At 35.4% G+C, this 20,292-nt stretch overlaps 1 protein-coding gene across 8 annotated transcripts in view; it reads right to left on the bottom strand.

Moving 5' to 3' along the window:
• LOC134751375 (ankyrin-3-like) overlaps window positions 1–20,292 on the bottom strand; it is a 99,978-nt gene that overhangs the window by 56,924 nt on the left and 22,762 nt on the right. For all 8 annotated transcript variants that reach the window (XM_063686730.1, XM_063686728.1, XM_063686729.1 and 5 more), the window contains exon 2: window positions 3,718–3,819. In XM_063686730.1, coding sequence (XP_063542800.1) covers window positions 3,718–3,819 — 102 coding nt within the window. The remainder of the gene's footprint in view (window positions 1–3,717; window positions 3,820–20,292) is intronic.

Here is a 20,292-nt window from a genome sequence, read left to right as displayed (position 1 = left end):
CTATTGCTCGAAATCAGTTAATTAGTTAAATTCAAATTATCAATAATATTTATTTTACTTCATTCCATTAGTCTCGCAATATAATTTCCTTTATGTATGTTTTTTATATGTTAGGTAAATACTCGTATTTATTGTTTTTAAGGCAAACAATTTCATTAATATAATAGGGAAATCATAATTCAGAATTATAATGGAATTTATTTGTAAGTAACTAATACTCAGGACTAAAGTATCTCTAGCTTAGACCGTAGAGAAATAATAGTTAACCTCTGGGGTATTACTCGAATCGGATATTGGAAGACAATAAAAATACCTACGACTCTAAAAATAGGTAAATTATTGTTACATTAAAATACAGTTAAAATTTATATTTTTTATTGCTAATGTATTTCGCGAAACATTTTGACTGTGATTTATGTATTTTTAAACTGTCTAAAATACATTGCTGCACTTGAAGAAAAAATGACTAAGACAGAGGAAGTATATGCCCCGGGAGAATTGGCAATTGAATTTTAGTTAAAATGTTGTTACATTAAAATTTACTTGTGTAATAAAAATTAAAAAAACGTTTTTTTTTTTCATTTTCTATAATAAAAGTCGGCCATTGTCACTTTTTGCTAAAAAACGTTAATTTTATCACTAATTACACATCTTAAAATAAAATGTATGGCCTAGGTGGCTTCGAGAAAAGGATGGTACGGCCGTGCCTCTTTGTTTTGCTCGACTTGGCGGGGGCACTACCGTGCCCCTAGATAAAATGGCACACAAAACAAAAATCAAAACTTTAGGTAAACTTTATTTATGTCATACATAAAAACGCAGTGATTTCTGAGTTTTTAAGAGTTCATAAGTTCCTTGTATTTTTCCCCATTTCGTGTAATTTTTCACCATTGCAGTAAAATTTGTCAACTACCAACAAGCTTGCATCTTCCATCAGCTGTACGTCTATATCCAGTTTGACATCCTCCTACGAAATTTGCTCGACTTTCTTTTTCAGTCGTTATTTCATATAAATTCTTATTATCTTCTGCTGTATTCCCAATAGATTTACTGGTACTTTTATAATTATTTTCATATTCATTTGGAATTTCTTGTGTTACCCGTTGCTCTTCCCTGTTTTCATTTATTTTATCCTGTATTACTCCTTGGTCGTCTCTGTTTTCATTTATATTATCTTGTATTACTCCTTGGTCTTCTCTGTTCTCATTTATATTATCTTGTATTACTCCTTGGTCTTCTCTGTTTGCATTTTTATTTTCTTGTAGTACTCCTTGGTCTTCCCGGTTTTCATTTATATATTCTTCGGTTGTATAATCTACAGTACTAGTCCATTGGCCCCCATTTCCTGGATTATCTTTTTTGCGATCACTTTCAAGTTTTTCAACTCTCCATATATGCTTTACATCTTCATGCACTATAACAGCTCGTTCCTTAGCTTTTTCAAATATATCCTTAACTATTCCACTTTCCACTGCTTTATGTATTAATACTAAACAACACAACGCAAATAATATCTTCATTTTTCCAAGCAATACTAGATGCAACTATACTGTGACATCAACTGGTACTCGCTTTAATACTCGCTCCTTGACCTCTGTGGCTTATTAGTATTGGCACATCTTGTCCTCATCGTGATAACATTTCAACTGAAGTAATGACTACAATAATCTTAGTTTATTGATTGTCTATCCTTGTCTTCCGTCATCACTAGTTTACTTCTTAGAACAGCGTCGTATATTGCAATAAACCGGCTAAGTGCGAGTCGGACGCGCCCGAAGGGATCGAACCCTTTTAGTCGTATCCTAGTTTAAACCTTGTATGTTTAACCGTCATATACTCGTAATAGCCTCCCTCGTCTACGCTTTTACCAAATTTTATTCTATTTTGAGCAAAATGTATGTATGTACTAAAATTATATCGCCTATGAAAAGATAAAAAAATAATTAAACTTGTACATTCCGGGAGGTGTCCCTAGGCGTCAGTTGTGTTCGAAGTTGAATCTAAAAACTTCCCTTCGTTTCGCTTTGCTCCTCTTGTTATTTCTGTTGCACGAGTACAACAGAAATAACAAGCGAAACAAAGCGAAAGCGAGTAATAGGGTGGCAATAATAATTATATTGCGGATCATGAGATACAGCCCTGTGACAGGCAGACAGACACCTTAAGCTAAGAAATAAGGTTCCGTTTGTCATTCTTCGGAAATCGTAAATTTCACTGGTCTTTACATATATTACAGTGCATGAGGTACAGCACTGAGACAGAGAGAGAGACATCGGAGACTTAGTAATGGGGTTTCGCGTGTCACCATTCTGGTAAGGAACCCTAAAAACCTGCAATTAAGTTGTGATCTCACCATAGAACGTACTTCCATTGTTACAAATGCGGTTAATATTAAGTCGTCGGCAATGTGATTGCGGAATGTGACTGAACAAATTGATTGCTCTCATTTGTAAAGAATGAAGTGATAAATTTACAAAGGTTTGCTAAATTTTATCCTTGTTCATGTTCATTAAGGGTTAGTAAATAAAATATAGGCACTTTATTGCAACACAAAAGAAAATAAATTCAATAGTTTGTAAGAGGAAAATGTTGTAAAATTAAAAACAAAAAAAAAATGATATGAAAACCTTTGAATAGGTACAAGCAGCAAATGAAATTCGTCACCGTACATATAAATCGCGTTAGCGTCGCGTGCTCCGTCATAATAAAGTGTACGTCCTACGTTTGCGCGAATTAAGACCGCAAATACTGTTATTATTTTAACTCCAATTTCTTGGTTTAAGTTTGCTTGGTGTTCCCGCATATGGCAGACATTTTACAAAATCGGTTATTTATTTAAATCGCCAATCTCTCAGGGACCGAGTTTGGAGTGATGATCTAAGCTCCTCAACCCCCGACCAACCATAAAACCTAATGACGCTTGCACGCGTTTCCAGATCCTGACGCTCCTCCGATCCTGATCCTCCGTTCCAAATCCTGATTTTTGAGAATCCTATCCTGCATTCAATGAAGTTATTCTACGATATATCTATAATAAGAGTTCCCAGTGTGTTTAAGTTAAGTGATTAAAGACCTTTTTGCTGAAGACGCCGGTTTGATTCTAGCCTATGCCACTGTAAGGCTCAGTGACTTTTTCTTTAGTATATGACATCTATTTCAGTTTGTAGGTTATATAACTTTTATAAGTTGCTTTTAACTCTAGTCTAGAGTAATCCCGACTTGAAACGAAGTGCTTGCGTGGGTCTCCCGTGGGTAAGCAATTTGCCGCCCATAATAATGGATAAATCTATATTTAATAATACGACCGGGTCTAGAGTCAAACCAAGAATAGTCTGCAGAGATTTTGACAGCACTGCACTTTATGTTTAAAATTTGAAGCTTGTGGGTTGGCTAGAAGTACCTTAGAATTACGATGATCGGTGAGTGAGTGAGTGAGTGAGTGTGTCAGTGACAAAAGTAAGGAACTTTGACGTGCAATAATTCTTAAACTACAAATTCAAATTGAATATAGTCTTGGAAGTATATATAAGCCATATCATGCCCTATATGTCACTGAAAATTCAGGGTTCTAGCTTTAGCCAGCACAAAATTACAGGACGTCGAAAAAGGCCTGAATGCCTTCGAGAAAAGGATGGTACGGCCGTGCCTCTTTGTTTTGCTCGAATTGGCGGGGGCACTGCCGTGCCCCTAGATATAGTAGTGGTGGAGGATACTCACAGCATTGCTAACGTTGATGTCAACCCCCTGCTCGAGGAGGCTGATGATCTTTTCGATCTGGCCGGCGCGGGCGGCCCTCAGGAAAGCGGTACTGGCGTCCGCCTGTAACAAAACACATACGATGTCAAACACTGTATGTTTCCTAGAAGTCTTGGCTCGTGACTTCTTAAGTTCTAACACGTAGAATTCAATGAATAACCTTTTCGGTAGTCACGGACTTAACCCACGAAAGTTATTTTTAAACATTTTTGCCCCGTGGAACGATATTATATAAATATAAATTTTCGTTCCACTACCACGCATTACGCAACTAGCTACTCTTATATATTATTTTATTGCTAAATGATGGATTAACGGTGCTCCCACATTGCCCTTTATATAACTGCCGGTGTAGGAGCGCAATAACTGTAAATAGGTTTTATGCCTATTCGTTTTAATTATTCTAATTTGACGTGGAAAAAAACGCGAACTCAGGAAAACGGATACAATGTGAAGTAAAAAATCCAAAATTGAATTAAAGGTATTGTATAAGTTACATTGATACCTAGTGTTAAAGCTACGACTTTTTTTCAAAGCCAACCAAGCCAAATTTAACTTTGTATGTTTTTGAAACCGTTTCTTCATACACTACAAAAAAGCTTGATTACAGTAAGGTATAAGTTCTAAGCTAGGTCCTTGGGCAAAAAAAGGTATACAGGTTAATGTAATTCAAACCTTAAAGTACTTAGAAAGTAAAAGGACAGAAAGTCGCTAAGTTAGGGCGGCTCGGTATCATGTTCTGAATTTCAAGTATGATATCAATTTGATATTTATTGACCGAGCAAACACAAAGGTTTTCCCCTCTACAGGTGCAAATTAATTATATGTTTGTAAAATAGTCTCACTTTCTCGTGTCATTTTAAAGCAGGTTTATAGAATTATACGCTTGCAAGTAGTTATAAGATTCATCAAACCAATACAATATTTTTGAAAGCCGAACATGCCCCCAGGGTCATTGGAAGAGGTAAGTAACCCAAGTGTCCCTTTGAATGGACTCATACATATTTAAGGGTCGTTATCGTAGGGTACCGGGCAGCCGATTGCTCGTTAATTATGAATTATTGGGGGTGTCAGGTGAGTGTATCATGCCTTAAATCATTCATTATTTAGTCGAAAAATGTTTTTTGCTTAGAGTTGTGCCGTTCCCGGTAACATTACCCATTTTGTATGGGGAATGTTACCGAGTGAAAAATTTCCCCATACAAAATGGGGAATGTTACCGGGAATGGCACAACTCTATTTTTGCTACATGCAGAAAATAGGTATTTGATTTAAAGGGGTATTAATCCTACTAGTCAAATCAGTTTCTTTTTTAGAACTGTCAAAACTATTTGCTAATATGGAATTTATATGAAACATTACACAATGACATCACGGTCAACTCGCCTACTTTTAATATTTATATCCGATTTATCAAATAGAATTTGTGTTTAAAAATAACTGCTATCTATGTTTTTCTAATAAATCTGGTGTTTTATTGCATGCATGGTGTGAAATAATTTATTTTAAATACAGTGAAATACCCTATTGATATCGGGATTTTACGGGTGTAGGTAGTGTCGGAACTCTGAACCGAATTGAGCTTATTCTTTTTGTGAAAAACGGGACGAACAAGGTAAGGTCGGAAGCTGAGGCCGCTGAGGGTCTACCGGAACCCACTTTCGACGTGTTGCCTCTCTGTCGCACTTGTAAATTCGTACATAAGTGTGACAGGGAGGCAACACGTCGAATGTGGTGCGTGAATAAAATTTTGCTGATTTTGGGTTATGTTATGAGACGTATTTTACTCTTTTTTTTTTTTTTTTTTATTTACGCAAATTTTTATTCATGTAATAACAATTAGAAATACATATAAAACTTAAAAAACTAAAAATAAAAATAAATAAAACTAATCTTAAAATAAATACCTAAAAACTAATCCCCTGCGGCACAAGGCATGGTGCCGTAGACGCTGGCAGCATTTCCTCGCTGTATTGCAATGCTTACTCTTTGTGCGAGGAAGCTGCCAGCTCTACGATCACCAGTGACGCTTTTACTAACTAGCAATAATATACTTCCCGACATTGCTGGCTGACGTTTATTTATTTTCAGTACTGTAGGTACGTCGGAAATAAAATAAGTTATAAATAATGTAAAACTAGAGATTAATTCTATTTTTTTTTCTATTGAGCTAAGTTTATCAAATTACGTTACGGTTACCCAAGAGACATATATGAAGGCCTCAAATACATATATTTTTTTAAACATTTACTAACCTTTAAAATATTTAAAATATAGGTAACCAATTACGAAATCACATATTTGGAGGGACTATATTCACCGCATAAATATATAAGTCACTGTCAACCCTTCGTTTTCTCTCATCAAAATTCCACATTTGAATGCAGCGGCACTTGGAAGCGTAAAGTGCTGCAAAGCACTTTTAAGTGCTTTAGTCCAAACAGACTGCAAAAGTATGACGCAGTCATTAAAATCACATTTGCCACCCCATCTCACGGTTTGCAAATTTGGATAATTATATGTACTGACATTTATGGAATTTATTATATTATTTTTAATTACACTGTAGGTATTAAAACCAGAAGACAATCAAAGAAAATCGAATCAACATATATATCTCTAGTCGACATAATAATAATAACAAAGATAGATATAACTCCGTAATATATGGATTATTATAATAAGAAAAAAACGTGCCTCGAAAATCAAGAAAATTTGATTCTCGTTCAGAGGGCGCTACTAGCTTTGGCCTACTGTCGTATAGATGGCGTTGACCGTTTCGTTTGTTATTTAACAATTTTAACGCATATCTGTGAAAGAACATGGGTCAAAATCATAAAAACAATTAATGCAAATAAAAAAAAGTCATTTATCCATATTTAAATACATTGTATCGTATTTTTATAAATCTTCATTTTTAGTTTTAAAGTGTGTCGACAGATGGCAGTGATTTTACTGGGGTTACAAAATTTACTATGACAGTACCGCTCTATATAGTATAAGTTACTCTATGATAATAATAAAATTCTTTATTGTGCACTACTAAAGAAAAGTTCATAAAACAAACAAAGACAGGACTTAAATGAGTAGTTAACAACAGGCGGACTTATCGCTATAAAGCGATCTCCAGACAACCTTCAGATAGCAAATCAGTGGCAAGAACATGACGGTTTACATAATTGCGCACAACATGACGTTTTCAATACAAAAGTTCTAAGTATTCATGTTTTTTTTTAAATAACAAATATCGATTTTTCGACATAAACATATACACGGCACAGTGCATGTGCACGCGACCAATTATGAATTCACTCTATTTTGAACGATCAAGTCTTACTAGATCAAACGAATATAAACCTTGTGAACAATAGTTACGATTCATATTTAAATGGCACCACACAACACACGCCGTGCGCTAACTCCTTGTGACATTGGTGCTGTCATTTAAATGTGAATTGTAATTATTGTGTAGAAGGTTCAAATTCCTTTGACTTGTGGTAGCGAGCGCAGGCGAATAAAGTCCTCAAAAGATCCAGCGTAACGTGACCTCTATATCCGTAAAAACAATGCATAGTCAGAGACTACACTAAGACTGTTAACATGAGTCTTTGATTTCGGTAATTTAGACACCCCCGTTTGGGGGTTGCTGCCCTACGCTGATTATAGTGATTATAAATGCTTTGTTTTTAATTTTATTCAATCTATTATTGCGCGGCGTCATTAAATCGGTTCTAATTGAAATATTAATCGAATAATAGGCTCGCTTCGTATAGTTAACCCACAAGATGCTCGAGCAAAATACAAATACAAATAATTTATTGAAAAAAGTATTGTACAGAGGTTCATCTTAAAGACTAAGAGTTGTTAGTAGAGGAAAGTGGGTTACAAATGCCTGAACTAGGAGTTGCTGTGTTTCAGGCAGCGAAGGACAAAATTTATCACGTTCTAATTATTCACTTAATTATAAATTATCAGTAGTGCTTGGTAATATAATTGGTAATATTAATAAAAGGATTGGCAATATTATTGCCTTGTTGAAGTCCCCGAACCGCCATTGCCTTGCGTTCTCGTTCAATATCCTGGTTCAATTTATAAGAGCTCTTGAGGCCTCTGAATTTTCAAAGTAAGTTTGACTGCAATTCCATATTTTTTTACTTTTTCTCTCCCTAAAATATTATTAGTTTAGCTACTTTATTTCAAGTTTATAGACTAAGGTACAGCGATTATTACCTATTTTAGTATAATCTTTCTTAAGTAACCATTTGTCCATAAAGGACTGACGTTTGCAATTGATTATAAAACCAGTAAAAGCAGAACAGTTGGAGCTCTGTAAACATGCTCAAATAATTCGAATTGAATAAATGTCATTTCGTTCCCTTAAGTACCCTACTTTCCCTACATTTCGAAAACTCAAATCGATAACAAAATATCAGTCACCGTCTCCCCTAAGGTGACGTCATTTTGTCTCGCCACACTACTATCACTTAGCATATCTATCGTATCTGCATTTGAAAATTAGCTACAATTTGTACTTTAATGCATGTGAACAAGGTTTATAATAGAATGGATTTTAAAATGCACTTACGGTGTATACCTATATATTGTACCTACGTGTGGAATACCATCGGAAGGGGAGTTTTCGATGGTCTTTCCGATATTTTCCCCATTTTATTTATCGTCAAGTCATCTGTGCTATTGAGTTGGAGTGAATGGATTCGTCGAAATCGACATTTGCCGATGATATTTGGGGTTGTAATCAGTTTTCATATGGCCAATAAAGGACCTCGCACATGTTATGTTGTGTATCGTTGCTTATTTGTCTATTACCTTTTGTTAACTTAATTGTCGATTGCCTTTTTAAAGTTGCAACTTGCAACTCATTACTCAACCTGGGTGAAATAAGTTTTCCTGAACGAGAGCCGGAACAAATGAGAAGAAATGGGAACAAAGAATACAGACGGCTTTGTTTGTCCAGCGTGGATTCAAAGTCAAAGTTACGCGGGAAGAAAAACTGAGAACGACTTAGAAAACAAAGCATTGTTTTATAGTATTGACTTGTTTCTAGAAAGCAGTGATTGAAGAGTGGTCTAGGCTGTCTTGTTCTCTAAATCGATTTATAGTTTCAGGAGCTGTTCGGCAAAAAAAACATTGCAAGAAAATCTGAATAAAGCAAATATCAATGACACTTGTAATGAGCGATACTTAGTACGAACCCTTTGGACGTACCTATAGGTACTTATAAATACCTATCAATAAAAATGTATGTTTAAAATCATATAAACATATTTTTTGCATTTATTCAATTATTCGTCCTATATTCCTTAAAATGTACAAGTCACATCAAAAGTATTATTTTCCTGATTAACTATTCTATGGAACGGACGTAAGCGGCAAAAAATCTACCTATCATATTACTTTGGAGAGTGAGGAATGAGGGTTATAATTTATAATCTGTTGGTCTGTGCCCAATGTATTACATGATGATGTTTTTTTGAAAACATTGTGAGTAACCGAACTAGTCTGAATAATAGTTACCGTCAAGTTTGAAAGTTCTGATAGCAGTCACTTCCGTAAAAACTAGTGCCCAAGTCACAGATTTATTATATACGCTAGACGACGCAAATACCAAGATTTGTATTTAAACCAAGCGTGCCAACTTTTTCATACAAAATTTACGCATAATATAATTTTAAAATTACTTATCTCTGATAGGAAATATGTTCTTGCCTTTGGGTGCTCGCAATTTTTGGGCTGTTGCAGTTAATTATCATGCAACGAAGCATTTTTTAAGTTTTCACGGACGTCCGGCTGCAACAACTGACGCGCGTGGACCGTAAAGAGAGACGGTCAACCTCGACGCTTGGTCGAGGTTCGGACACGCGAAGTAGATGCATTTGCGTCTTCTATGGTATATTTATTTCTGTGGCCCAAGTGTCCTGTGGAAAATGCCGGAACAACGCTACAAAAATGATGGATGATAATTTATTGAACAGTTTCTTCCATGTTTGTTCTAAGTCTCTTTAAATAAGCTTGTGGAACTCAAAAGGAGGGGAGACGTAGCCCGCAGGGCCATCAAAACGTCTCGACGCCAGACATCTTTGTCAGTCGCCGGGAAGGAGCTATTTCCCGGCGAGGATTAAATGTCTACTTTGAATTGTGTGAACTCTGACATTGTGAGTGTTTAATACTCTTTCAATTATTTTCTTACATGTCATAATGAATTGTATTTCAAACGACGAAACCATAAGGCTCGCACTGTAAAAAAGTTATCAGATCTCATGTAGAGCCAAGCTTCTAACTCTATAGGTACAAGCCCTAACTTCACAAACTCTACACCTTAGTCAAAATATCATGGCTTGGCCGTTTCGTTACTACAAGAACATTCTTAATAACAAAAAAGTCTTGAACAGTGAATACATTTTTCACCTTACGCCCATGTGTCACCAGGCTATATCTCATAAACCGTGATAGCTGAAATTTTCACAGATGATGTATTTCGTTGCCGCTATTTATAAAACAAATACTAAAAACAGACTAAAATAAATATTTGAGAGGGGCTCCCATACAACAAACGTGATTTTTCGTCGTTTTCTGCGTAATGGTACGGAACCCTTCGTGCGCGAGTCCGACTCGCGCTTGGCCTGTTTTATTTATTCAGACCGGCAATTGTGGCATAAAAACATTACTAGCCTAACACACTTAAAGAAAGTTATCTTTACTTTTGTCTTCTGTTCATCTCTTCTGACCTCTTAAGCTAGCAGCGAATTTGTAAAGTTACCTACTTTAAATCTCTGCAAATAAAATTTGATGTTTTCCCTGAAGTTACCTAATGCTAATAATAAATTAATGCTAATGTAAGCATGAGCTTTTCTTCCTCAAGTAACTGAAGTATTTATGTATTTTTTACCATATTTCAAGTATATCCCTAAAAAGACTAACAATAAGTTAAATTGGAATATACTGGAAAACATAGGTACTGTGGTCGTGTAATGGTGGTGGATGGGTGTTGAAAACATAATGGTAGTGGACTTATTCAAGCCAAGGTCTTGAATTTTCTAACTTTTGCATCCCGCTCAGCTCACCCAACTCATCAGATTGAATCCTTTAGAGTTACAAGTCACATACGAACCTCGTTACTTATTCGAAAGGTGACGGATCTTTTACCAATAATGAAGTAGCGGGACTACTTAAAATTCAACCTGGTGGTAAGAATAGGGTAAATATATTATTATTTATATTAGGCAAGATTTTCCAATACCAGATTGCAGGTACATAGCCAATTAGCCAGGCTTTAGGCAAGCTGAGCTAAGTCTGAGCTAAGCTATCGATTCGCCGCCGGCTATTCGCGTTGAGCGCCGTGACCTGTTTTGCCGTTTATAGCCGCGACGGATATTCCCGTCTTTATTGGTTCGTGATATCACGATCGTGACAATGGCGGAGAATTATTTATTAAGATAATTTAATACCTATCTGGGTCATACGTGCGCAGAAAAAGTGCTGATGGAATTTTTATTCTTGAAAGGATAAAACACCCTGTACGCCCATAAGCCGTGGCAAAAAGCCGGATAAAAACTTGGCAAAAAGGATAATGCTGTCTTTTTAAATGTCTTTCAATTACCCATCTATATAAGTATGAGGCGAGCAAAAGGTAGGTATTAAGTATGTTGATCGAGAGGGACATACAGTCCATTTCACCGTGCTGGGTAACAGTAAGTAATTTTATTTTACTTTTATAAAAGTAAGAAGAATCTGAATTGTAAAATTTTAAAAGCGTATTAAAATTACTCATTTACTTAATAAGTATTATTTCAAGCTAGGAGCGCTGCAAACTTTTTCGTTTCGCTGGACCAAAACTCATTACAAGTTTTTGCTTGAGGACGCGAATTTTACTATTTTTGAATTTTAAGAAGCCTTTATGTACTTGTAACTCAAAATACTATTTTGTATTTGTACTAAACTAAAATAAAATCTAAAACTCTTAGACCAGACCCCTCAATTGCCTGTCTATCCCTTGACCAAACAACGAGCCCCATTGTCCTCTGTGCCTTATCTGTAAATATTACTCTGCAAATATGAGAATATTGCTACCCACAAGGCAATAAAAAAACAAGTAAAAAAATATTTTAAAACCTTTTTAGATAATGCCATTTTTTTAACTATAGTTAGTTTTAACTGATAGAAAGTTACGGCAACGTAATAATAAGTTAACTGCAGGTTCAGTACTTAATTAGCCCCATTGAGTTTAGGCCCATAATATAAATATTCTGATAATATGATTTATGATGTATTTCTTTTTATAAATTTCATTTTAACGCAAAAATGGGGATTTAATGGTTCGAATTGACGAGTGCAAGACTACAGTAGCAATAAAAATGTACTTACCAAAAATATAATTTATCACATAATCTTATTCCTAATTGATAAACCCTATCTTAACTTGTCAACTCTCGAATACCAAATTAATATTCCTTGTCATATTTTCGATCAACTAGCTAGTGGAGGGAACCTTGGATAATCCGCTTACCGATCGGATTTGCATATTCTATCTCGAAAATTCTCCTGAAGATGTCTTTGAAATTACCCTTCAAACTTTCAGTGGGTTTGTTTACGAATGTACCGTCTTCAATGTCATATTGGATGGTAGGCCGGTCCGCACAGTTCAAAATGTATGAGAAATCTACATTAATTCTCACATTAGAGATTTTTTGAGATGTGATTACCTATGTTACAAATAATATATTTTGAAAAAAATCTCCACAAAATATGTCAATTTGTTTTTATAAATCCAAATTATTACTAAAATAGAGAAATAAACCAAAACATCAATCCCCATACTAGAGATTTTCTAATATGCTGTTCTCAGGCATATACTCATTAAGTATTTATATTTTCTTCCAGCTTGGCACAGAAACCTGCCCCCAATAACTTTCTTTATTAAAAATTTTTTTTACATAAAAATAACAACTAATGTTTACATAAAAATTACATGTTAATTAAGCTCTTTATATTTACTATATTCTACAAAAAAATCTCTAACGTAAATGAATCCGTTTAATTACTATTAACCATTTTTGTTTCGAATTTTTTTTTGTTGCTTATAGAAAATGGACACTCGACTTTTGTTTCACCTTCATAAATCTCTTACTCATGTTAGTGTAATAACAAAAAAAATCTCACGTATATGTAATATTGTATGGAATACAACCATAATTATTACGACGTCCAAGCTATTTAAATTACCCACGCAGGCACTAACTGACGGGTACTGATTCACTGTAGAGAACGTTTGATCGACTTCCATATCTCCGTCTCACTTCAATGTTCGCGGTAGACGATCGGTCCGCTTGAACTGCCGAGAGTTCGCGATGCGGTCGACCGTTAATTCTCCCATGACTAACTTACCCAGTTTCATCGGTACGCGTAACGATTGTTTACGCATGTTTAATTTTGATTGCGCGCTTACTTAACACACCTCAGGCAAAGCTCCGATAAAACGCGCAATGCATACATTGCGGCATATATCTCACGTATGTCAGCTATGAGGCTATGACATAGCAATGACAGACAGTGGCAGTTAGTGCCAAATTAGAATACACACTTTTTTACCAACCATAAAGTTTAGTGCAAAGAGAATTTTAAACTCCTTAGTGAAAACCTCACGGTTTGTGCGAAATTGAGCGTTAAGCTATGCTATGCTAATAAAGATGATGGTGTGATTTACGGAAATTAATAATAGATATAATTTATTTTATTGTATAATACATTCCCGTTTCATTTACACCCAATATTATATCTTTTTCTGTAATCATATGCGTTTATAATTACTGTAACCGTCTGTGTAGTGTACCATAATATACGCGATGGTTTGTCCTCCGGGCCCAAAATCGATGATCCCCTTTGATTATTTATTTTAAATGAACGTCAAAATCCAGACAGGAAATTTGATTTTGACATTTACGGCTACTGCCGTAGCAGTCGACAGCAATGTCGCGCTTCAATATTGCTGCAGTCGACTGCATTGCTGCAGAAAACGTGAAAAAGGTCATTCAATTCAATGGGTAGTAGGGTTATGAGATGAAATGACGCAATAATGAAACTTTAGTTAATTAACAATATTATATTAAATCATTATTACATACTATTTTACTCGCAAAAAGGTTTACTACCAACATACTTCTTGGTGCCCAAATGAAATAAATAGTACATTTCGATGCTAGTGCGGAAAGTATGTCATTACTTCACGAGTACCGAGATAGGTATCTTGGCAAGACTCGGGACGAGTGAAGAATGACATTTCCGCACGTGTATCGAACGACGTTTTTTAACACAGTTGCGAAAAAATAATAAAAACAACAAGTGAGGAATAAAAACAACAAGTAAGGAATAAAAACTTGGAAACTTCAAACGCCGCTTAGTAAGAAAAAACGCCTCTTTTTTGACAGGCGTTTCGGCAGCTATTCCTTTAAAGTGATATTTTCCAGAATGAATTTTTTTTTGTATGGAAAGGTCTAATAATTGTTTCAAAAATGAATTCCTCGTTCCTAAATTATACGAAAATGATATATAAGTTGCCCTAGTTGCTAAGAACAGGAAGAAATATAGCATAGATTGGACTTGGGGAGCCGACCCTTTCACCCCCCTTTTGGGGGGCGTTACGATCTCGTGGCTACCGGGCTGAATCAGTTTTATTTGCCCTAAGGAATAATCAATCGTGCCAAGCGGCATCGCCTGAGACAAAAGTGCATACTCAATGCGCTTACTTACCACTATAATTTAATAATCAAATTAATGGGCCCTGGAGGGAAATTCTCTGAAAACCTTAAGTTAGCTCATTTTACTTAAAGGAGACATTCTTTTATTTTTAAAAAGAAACTAAATTGCATTCAAAGGTTTTTAATTTTTTTTTTTTCAATTTTGCTTGTCTAAAAATATTCTTGAGTACTAAATATTCGATTTTATGGAAATTTTGTACGACAGACGAGTGTAAGACCTAATGTTTCTTGAAGAAATGTTATCATTAACATTATCTGTATCGACGTGGTATCGACTAGTAGAATAAAATAGGGAGTGTTTATTGTTTGGAATTTTTAGTCGGTTCGATTCCCAGGCGAGACAAGCGAATTTCAAAAAACCTTTGAATGCAGTTTTGTTTATTTTTGAAAATAAAATGAGCTAACTTAAGGTTTTAAGGCACTTTCCCTTCAGGGCCCATAAAAAAGTTCCACACTGTATATTCAGAGCACGTCTTATTCTCAACTGTTAGACCTTAGACTAATATAACTTGATCCCAAGTTTCCTTACAATTATACGTAATCGAGGGCCAGGTTCATACTGGTTTCATATCGCGATGCGCTCGCCGACAAATACCAAGCGGTAAGAATTGCTGACATTTGCGTCTTTTCACTCTCACAGCTCCCGCTACTAAAAGCATCGGATGACAGGATCGTTGAAAAGGGACAAACATATCGTTTGACGTTACGTTACTCTTCTCGTGAATTGTCAAAATTTAAAATTCGAAATTAGCTTAATAATTTGTCCGGGCGGCTATTCGAAGTATAACTAAGTGGACGGTCCTTACTAACCAGTAAGATTCAGATCAAGCATAATAGATAGTTGTAAGACTTCAAGGGTCTATTTATATCTGACACAGCATCCAGTATTCTAAACGTTTTGTGAATAGATATAAAAATTTGACAGCTATTGTTTTTCATATAAATACAGACACTTAATGCATTGAACTATTGAACCTTAACGCAATGCCATAAGCCATAAGGTATACTTTCCTAATATACCTTGAGGCTAATTCGAACTTTGTTATTAAAAATGTCATTTTTTTAATTTGCGTGTGCGTTTCGCTCGTACTAGTTAAAATATGTTTTGGTGCGAGTGAGACGGTCGGGCGAATGATAACAAAATTATATATTATTGTTATCTTAAATAAAGTTCGAATTGGCCTCTGTGAATGCCTGGAAATACCGTATACTTTTTAATTTTTTTATGCTGGAAATTGATTTAATTATCGAGAGAAAAATGAATATGTTATTCTTCCATAACTTGTGCAGTTACTGGCAAAAAACTAGAAATGTCCATTAATTGTGCAGAACATTATTTGCTGTTTGTTTCCAAAATCTTGCTGCTATTCTACAAATATAGTAGTGACTCGGGAGATTTTTAAACATGATCGATACAACTACTTCACAACCACCATAGTAAACTTTTCTCTCGGTGTGGGAGTTCCTCGGTCATGAAAAACTTACAAAATAATAATTTGTTTCAATAAATCTATAATTTACATTATTGTCGAGAGATATTCTGACCGTGTAGTCGTATAAGCTTCATAACCCATTCTACGAAAAATATCTTATGTGGGAATTATTGTTTAAGTAGTATAAAAGATTTAAAAAAAAGTTTTATTTCTCAAAAACGGGAACTGATATCAAGTTGTTACTTTACAGACGGGTATTCAATATGATATAGAATTCACCCATGTAGAAAAATTTGAGTGTGCATTTAATGTAACTTAAACTTTATATTGACTCCACTATGGGTGGTTTACCCCTAGGCACGTGACCAACGCCAACTAGACGAAGAATAGCTACTTATGGATTATTTTCTCACATCGTCACAGAATATAGTAGATTGTTAACCAAGGGATGAAAGGCACTCATAAGTGCCGAGGTTGTTTGGCGCTCGAACGTAGTGAGAGCGCCAATAGTCCGAGACTGAAATGATGCCTTTCACCCGAGTTAAACACTTTTCATTTCGAATACGAGGAAAGTAAAATGCATGTGTTTTTTTTTAAACATGACTAAGTACATTTTTATAGTATTTCTTGAGCATACTTTCAATTAACAATTTAGGCAAAAGTATTGTTATTTATGGAATGGGGAGTTAAATATCAGAATGGAAATTTTATAACAAATTAATTCCTTAAACTCAAATTTCAATTGCTTATTGTAAAAAAAAAATTAAAACTCGTACTTGGAACGTAAAATGCTATAGTGCAGACACGTATCATTTTTTGCACACCTTTTAGAACAAAAATGTTCCTCTTTCAGAGCATGAGAAATGAAAAATAATAATAGTACTAGGTACAGAAGATTCACTCTAACAAAAGGCGTCTATTACGACATATATGACCGCTAGGTGGCGCAAGCGCGAACAGGCGTTCGTACCGTAGCGGTGCGCAGCAACTACTACGGCTAGACACCAAAATTGGTGTGGGCCGCATGTACTTGTAGCGACGCGACGAAATCGCGGAGTGAGCCACGCCTGACATCGTACCTACTTGTAGATAAATAAACATTATGGGATAATCTTACACAAATCGACCTAGTCCTACAGTAAGCTCAATAAGGTTTGTACATATGGGGCATTTTCTATGAAAAGGGACCTTATTGTCGATGGCGCTTACGCCGCACAGCGTCGCGCCGCATTGTATTTATATCGGAGCATCGTTAATAATGGCGTAAGCGCCATCGACAATAAGGTCCCTTTTTATAGAAAATACCACATTATAGTACCTAAGTACCTAAGTTGTTTTGTGCGTATAGATGTTGATCGCTGCCAGCACATTCACTGCCAGCGACCCGGTAGGCGGGTTCTCTGTTCGCAGGCGTTTTTATACTTTTTAGTTACATTTTGGTTTTATCGGCTACGCTCGTAGCGAGCTCACGCTGGCGGTGAAAGCTTTTTTTAAGAGCTGGAGTTAAGCCGAAAACACATATTGTTACATTTTATTTATCTGATAAATGTTTAAAACATATTATTTCTCCTGCAACTTAATGCGGAATCATATATTTTTTTAAATATTTATACAATTTTGCACAAGAAACCTTAGATATATACAAAGATTTTAAGCAACTTCCGAATCGCCAATTCCAATTTATCTTCCAACAAATGACACAAATTTTGCATTTTATTATTAAATTTGTCTCCAGAGAAAATATTTTCCATCCGATTGATTAAAAGCCACAAAGTAAAAACAAATGTTTCGATTATGCACCCTTTTATTCAGATCCGCCACCGACCGCGAGGAAATGGAAACTAAGAGGGTTTTTACGTTTTGTGTGTAACCACAATTCATATTCTTTAAGATGTAAGATTTATTCAAGTGTGAGGAAAGTAATTTATTTTACATAATTTAATGGGGATTAAAGTGATTTTAGTCGTAGTACAGTCCCATACATTTGCTTAACATGGCGTACAATACCAAACAAACATTTTTCCAGACATCTTTAACCCCCGAGAATTTTTTTTTTCAGAAAGGGGATTTATGATTATAAGAGGTATATTAGTATTATTTTACGAGGTAGTAGGTTATTATATTAAGAGGGGTTTGACGCCATGTCTGTCTGTCTGTGGCATTGTAGCTCTCTAACAGATGGGCCGATTTCGATGCGGTTTTTTTTACGTGAAAGCTAAAGTTTTCTTCCGGTGCTTCTTAGCTATGTAGAAACCGATCCAACAGTTTGAAGAGTGTCAGCTCTTTTCCAAACTGATTTTTGGCATAAAATGGATTTTGGTGGCACATAAACTAGGAATACTAGGATCATAATTTACATAAAATTATAACAGATAACATACTATATAACAATTTTTGGGATGCTACCTGCGTAGACACACTGGCACCGTCCCACCTTCAACGGACTAATGTAAAAGCGGGCGGAGCGGCGGAAAGCGCCGAAATTTTAAAACGTAATAAATATAAGAGCCTCGGTAGAGAGTATCATTTCGTTCCATTTGGAGTTGAAACTCTAGGTCCATGGGGTCCCAGCGCGCATAAGTTGTTTGCAGAAATCGCGAAGCGTCTGTTTGACGTAACTGGTGACCGAAGAGCTGGCGGCTTCCTCGCACAACGTATCAGCATTGCGATACAACGAGGAAATGCCGCCAGCACAATGCCTCAAGGGCCTATTTTAGATTTAAGCTAGTTATTAATTTCGTTTACGTAGTACCACTGTATATATCTTGAATGTAAATAAAGAGTATTAACTATATAACAATAAACTACATTAAAATTATTATAAATCCAGATTAAATTAAACATAAAATTACAATAAATACAAAAATAACATGTAAAAGTATGTAAATATTGAGTGTGTCATTAACTGATTAATATATTTCTGGTTCCTTTAAACTCGATCTACTAGTTTCAGTCATTTATCCAAATAAATACCTTGCTAGGTGCTTTGTTACGTAATAATTTCACCCCAGTTTGGGACCCTATAATACTTGCATCTACGCATGTCAGGCGTATTTGCTGTACAGTACAGGCACGTGTCCACGACACAAGTTATTAAGCTTGGACCCTTTCCATGATTTGCGTTTTTTGTGCGTTAATAATACGAATAATACGAATTTATGGTAGCTGCCTACCCTTATTGAAGCGCGAACTTACTTCAAGTAACGAAACGCCGCCGGCATAATGGGCACCATGCCACAGGCGAACCTGCTGTATGGGATGTTGTTTTTCTGATTAAGTTTTTTTTATAAGTAAGTTTACTTTTAGTATTAATTTTAATTTATTTGTTTAAACATGTTAGTTTATATTTATGTTATTTAAGTTAATTTCATCGCATTGATTTCATTTTCACTGGACAGAGATCTGTGGAGAAATTGGGGGGAGGCCTTTGCTCAGCAGTGGGACACGTAAGGCTCCAAATAATAATAATAATAAGTTAATTTACGCTCTTTTTGTGCATTAGTATGTGTATTATTTAATTGAGAATTTAGTACAATTGCCCTATCTACTATAGTATTTTGTACAACCGGTACGTACCTAATATTCCTAATAAAGGTTCTTAAAATTCAAGGTCTGAAGTTACAAAGATACTCGTAGATTGATCCCAGGCTGAATGCCTACAGATTTGCGAATTAACTCTATTCCACGCATAGTACAATGTATCGACCACATATGCGCCAATATAATTTTAACCTTAGGTAATGATTAATCCGATTTAAGGTAGGTACAAATTAGATTGTACTTTCGGGAAATGTGACTTTTCTTCAAATGGATCTTCAAAGCTGAATTAATTGGATTTTTTTGGGTAAAATGTGTGCCTAAATTAGTGCGACCTGGAAAAGCGTTAATGGTTAATAGATCTTTGGATTCCTTGCAAGTGTATTTATGGAATGGCATTCGATACAATAAACTGGACAGATATAATATGTACCTTTTTAACAATAAGCATATAAAACTTCATGACTAACCCCTGTAGAGTTGTAGACACTCTGTCTCCACTCGTATCGATTCTGTCTCTTTATTGCCCATTATTGATGTTGGAGCAACATTTTCCATTGACACTGGAAGTTACCTATAAGTAGCAGCCAAGAAATTAAATTTACGAAAATGCATTGGAAACGAGGTCAAACAATCAACAAAAAGTTTAAAAAGTGAATTAATTCAGATATTTCGACGCAGTTACATGCATCATGTTCACGGGTGACTGAAGATAGCGGGTGGGTGTCAAAGTTGTGTAGACAGCGCTCTGTCTACCCTCATTCTTGCGCGTCGGCTGCGTTCACTTTCGAACT

Source organism: Cydia strobilella, chromosome 22, assembly GCF_947568885.1.
Source record: "Cydia strobilella chromosome 22, ilCydStro3.1, whole genome shotgun sequence".
Lineage (NCBI taxonomy): Eukaryota > Metazoa > Arthropoda > Insecta > Lepidoptera > Tortricidae > Cydia > Cydia strobilella.
This window is presented reverse-complemented; position numbering and strand designations above follow the sequence as displayed.